Source organism: Argentina silus, assembly GCF_951799395.1.
Source record: "Argentina silus genome assembly, chromosome: 2".
NCBI classification, from domain to species: domain Eukaryota; kingdom Metazoa; phylum Chordata; class Actinopteri; order Argentiniformes; family Argentinidae; genus Argentina; species Argentina silus.
In genome coordinates this window covers 24,819,208-24,824,207 of record NC_139656.1, presented here as the reverse complement: position 1 = coordinate 24,824,207, position 5,000 = coordinate 24,819,208, and the positions used below count along the sequence as shown (strand labels likewise).

The window sequence follows — 5,000 nt, the reverse complement described above, 5'->3', positions numbered from 1 at the left end:
ACACAGAATGCTGCTACTGTAGTGTTTGTTGGGAGAGCTTCAGAGCATCGCCCATCTGTCTGCCTCTCTCTCCTTTGTAGGGCCTCTTTTGTTGTTCTTTCCCTATGGCAGGGCCATGGGAAAGTGAAGTCATTCAATATTCACTCATTCCTACTGTATCAGCAGTCCTGACGTGTTCTATCATTGTTAAAGTAGCTTACAATAAACAAGTTTTAAGGTCATGAAGTTAAATATGTTCCTGTCTCATGTCAGAGTTATAATGGCAAGAGTCTGACAGGGAGAGAGTTATTCTTCTGTCTTCAGATGACATCACGGGTGGGGTACTTGGGCCATTGGAGGAGCATGTTCAATGTCTAACCATGGCAACCGCACCGTGGATTACTGCCAATGACTTGACAATTATCACTGACTTGACTTGACAATTACTGACTTGATTTGACAATTACTGCCTTTACTTGACAATCACTGACTTGACTTGAGCTTAATTAAGCAATAACACATGAGTGGGTGTGCTATATTGTGGGTATAGGAATGACCGTGATGTGGTGCGCAGATCTTATATGATTGTCTCTGAAATCTCATCATTTTGCAAGTGAACGTGATGACATAGCAGTGCTGATATCGGATTGGCTGACATACTTCTTGGCCAATCACAATGCTTGATTTGATCAACCCATGCTATAATGGTAGATAGATACATACTTTACACATACCTGTACCGTACATCCAGATACACATGCATCCCACTCACGATTGCCTCTCTTGTCTCCCTCCAAATGCATCTTATTGAGTGATGTATCATGGTGATGTCTAACCCATGTTTCTGTCCTCTGTGTCTCTATGCAGGATTACTGAGACTCTGTGAACGTGATGCTGGGCCAATGAGAACCATGCGGGTCATGTGGTCAGCTGTCGCTGCTCTCCTCGTTGCCACCCTGCTCGGCCTCGCCCAATCAGAGCAGCAGGAAGTAGTCCTTGTTCCAGGTAAGAGACCAAAAACACACAGAATCATGACTTTCCTGTTAGAACATCTCAGTTGTCTCTTTTTCCAGGCGTGTGTCTTTCCCAGACGTAAGGGTGCGTTCACAGACGTAAGGGTGCCTTCACAGACGTAAGGGTGCCTTCACAGTGCGTCGACCGGACAAGGAAACTGTCAGGTCTGTAAGGAAATGTTCAGACTTGGGAAACTCGTTGTTCAAAGATGATATACGCGAGTTTCCCTCTCAAAAGAGTATCAGAATCAACCAATAAGAAGCTCTACGCAAATCACTTGTGTGAATTTTAAATCAGTAAGATGTTCGCCACATCACCCTGGCAAGTTAGACAGCTGTACCAATGAGATACTAGGATGAGAGTGTTGTTGAAGAACGTTGTACAGACGTTACTTCCCTGTCCCCACTCTTATCAGTGTTGTGTTGAAGTGGACAGGCGATCAGTGATACAGCTATGCTTCTGTTCCACCGCACATTTAACACCCAGGTAATTACTCCATCCGTCAGAGAAAGAGAGCGAACAAAAATAAATGAGCCCCATGTGGTCCAGTGGTGTGACGATAGAGATATATTTAAAGCGATGTATATATATTTAATTCATTTTCCGCTCTCCCTTGTTTTAATTAGTCCTTCCTTCGCCTGGGGGAAAAAAAGAGAGAGAAAGTGTGCTACAGGTGAGTGGTTGGGTTAGCAACAGGGCTCTCTAACCTCCAAATCCTGGAGGGCCGTCTGCATCACTGCTGGATTTCACCTCTACTTCTTCTCCTTAATTAGTCAGCAAGTTTCGTCATTGAGACACTTCGGTTGAATGAAAAAGTCTTCGACGAAGTTATTTAGAGCATCAACATTTTGACGGGATTGTTAGCCATGGAGAAGTCTGTACGACTGTAATGAATACAATGGCAGCAGTTGCATTAGTAACGTGCTGAAGTAAAACCCAGCTTACTGTCCACGTGGTGCTCCAGGGGATTGTTTTAGAGCCAAGCAGACTGTCGTGCCCATGTTTGAAGGGTGAGAGGCTAATGCAGAGGCCAGTGTTCATTAGCCATAGAGAGCGGTTGAGCCCGTGCCCTCACAGTGATGAGTTCAACCTGCTGTGGATGCTCCAGAGCAGGGATCAGACTAGAGTACAGGGCCGCCTCAACGGCCACGAGAGGCCGCCTCAACAGTCTATCTGTCTGTCTGTTGGTCAGTCAGTCTGTCGGTCTGTCGGTCTGTCGGTCTGTCGGTCTGTTGGTCTGTCTGTCTGTCTGTCTGTCTGTCTGTTGGTCAGTCGGTCTGTCGTTCTGTCGGTCTGTCTGTCTGTCTGTCTGTCTGTCTGTCTGTTGGTCTGTCGGTCTGTCTGTCTGTCGGTCTGTTGGTCTGTCTGCCTGAGTACAGGGCTGCCTCAACAGTCTATCTGTCTGTCTGTTGGTCAGTTAGTCTGTCGGTCTGTCGGTCTGTTGGTCTGTTGGTCTGTTGGTCTGTTGGTCTGTTGGTCTGTCTGTCTGTTGGTCTGTCTGTCGGTCTGTCGGTCTGTCTGTCTGTCTGTCTGTCTGTCTGCCTGCCTCCCTGCCTCCCTGCCTGTCTGTCTGCCTGCCTCCCTGCCTGCCTGCCTGCCTGCCTGTCTGTCTGTCTGTCTGTCTGTCTGTCTGTCTGTTTGTCTGCCTCCCTGCCTGCCTGCCTGCCTGTCTGTCTGTCTGTCTCTCTGTCTGTCTGTTTGTCTGCCTGCCTGCCTGCCTGCCTGCCTGCCTGCCTGCCTGTCTGTCTGTCTGTCTGTCTGTCTGTCTGTCTGTCACTGGGGGGGAGAGAGACATCACTCTGTCATTCCCTCTGGCCACTGCTGCTGGGTGTGTTAGCACTCAGTCACTCTGGGAAAAGACAGAGGGAGATCCATCACCTGAGTGACATTTCGTTTAGCTGTCCTGGACACATATTTGCACACCCACACACATCATTGAGCCATATAACGTTTATACTGAAGCGATCAAGGAGGAACCTATACCATAGGTGTGCAAATATCATATTCCACCACTGCTACAGCACAGCTACACGTGCCTCATTCATACACCCTAAGTACATTAGGATATAGGCTCGCTAACCTTCTGGTGAATGACACACAAGAGAGCAATTTACAGAACATTATGGGAGACAATATCATAAACACAAACGACATAAATGATAATTAGCCTCATAGGACAGTCACATAAAGCCTTTTTCAGTAACGGTGGTACTGGGTTGTCCGTTCTGGCCACTTGGACGTCCTACTATCGAAAACAGCCAAAGTCTGCTGCTCTGCGGGCACTCTGCCGGAAGAAAAAAAATGCTATTTACAATCAATGGGAAGTAAAAAGGGACTTGACATGTATGGAGCATCTGCTTGTAGATTGTATTTCTTCCTTGCTTTTTGGAGGAGGCTGTGCTGATTTATCTGTGTGGTTCTTGGCTGGTGTCCCGGTGATTGTGTGGATGGAGGATTTCCTTGCGTTCTCCTTCAGAGAGACAGCCATGTGATTGAGGGGAGGACTGGAGGGCGGCGCGCCTCCCTAATGGAAATTGCAGAAAAAAATAAAGGGTTCTTCAGATGCACTCTTGATGCAGATGTGAAGTGTGTGTTCAATTGTTTTCGGCTGAAATGTTGAAAACAGCATATTATTTGTTATTTGAGTCCTTGGGTGCACCTGAATACAAACAACTTAACTTGGTTTGAGGCGTTAGACGGCGAGGCTGAGTGGGAGGTTGAAACGGGTCCCTGGGTTTCTCTCACTGTAATTCATTGTGGGTAATGTCACTCTTCGGCCTCCATGTTGTGATGAGAGCTCAGTGCTCGGGGGACTGGTGGCAAGGAGCCCAATTAGGGAGTGTAATCAAGGGCCAGCTCGTTAGCGTGGACATGTTTAATTAGTTGCTCCGGCAGCCTGGCATTAGTGGGAGTTTGTAATCTAGGGGTCATGATGGTGCTCTCTGACAACATGGCTGCCGGATGTCAAGAGAATCTATTAGTCACACCACTCTCTCACTTTAGTCACAACGCACACACACACACACACACACACACACACACACACACGCACACGCACATGCGCGCACGCACGCACGCACGCACGCACGCACGCACGCACGCACGCACGCACGCACGCACACACATATACACATTCTCATAAAGGTTTATTGGGTGTACACACTGATCTGAGGATAGGGTACAGTATAATTTGCACTGCTGTGTGGAATCTTAGAGGCGGCAGATGGAGTCTTAATCTCTTATTACATGCAGGTTCATGAATCTATTCCAGGGATCTGCATATAAATGGTGTGAGTCGTAATCCTTAGTTTGTTAACCTTGTGTATTAAACTGTGTAAATCTCCGAAGGGAATCCTTTTTTTACTCTGTTCTGTTGCTCTCTGTAATCTCGCCTTCATCTCCAGTTGTGCCTCAAGGCGAGCTTGTTGCTAGATAACCTTGTTTCCCTGGGATGTGATCTTCAATGTAGCTGTGCTGTGCTGAAGGAACCACGACAGGTCTGTAAGATCAGCAATCTTGAGAAAAGAGACTGGTATGAGTCAACCGGCAAAAACACTTTATCAAAGTCACACGGCTTTGAAGTGGTTTTGCTCCTTGATTCAACAATTCTACACTACAGCATGAACCCTTCGAATCCACCAGACCTCGATTGAAAGAACGTTACCACTTGACCTCACACGAAAAGATTCTCTCTCCCTTCCTGATCATTCTTTGATTCAAGAGCCACATTTTGATCAGAGAGTAAGACAGCGCTCTGTACTGTTGAGGCGCACGAGAGAAAAGAGAGACAGAGAGAAAGGAGACAGCTGAGTTATTTGCAGATGGAGGAACCATGTCCCTCTGCTCAGCGTGGGAGTGGAAGTGAGAGGATAAGGAGAACGGACGACAATGTATGCGTTGAGCTAATTAGCAACGCTCGTTGTGATAATGAGTCAGTGCTCGCCTCAGTGGAGAACAACCTTCACCACAACAACACCTCACAGCTGAGCTCCGTGGAGGGTACCACC

At 47.3% G+C, this 5,000-nt stretch overlaps 1 protein-coding gene across 1 annotated transcript in view; it reads left to right on the top strand.

The window, feature by feature from the left end:
- Positions 1–881: 881 nt before the first annotated feature.
- LOC310824976 (roundabout homolog 1-like) overlaps positions 882–5,000 on the top strand; it is a gene marked incomplete at its 5' end in the record, with an annotated part of 127,997 nt that continues 123,878 nt past the window's right edge. Inside the window, one exon of the mRNA XM_083697354.1 lies at positions 882–984. Within this exon, the coding sequence (XP_083553480.1) occupies positions 882–984 (103 nt within the window). The remainder of the gene's footprint in view (positions 985–5,000) is intronic.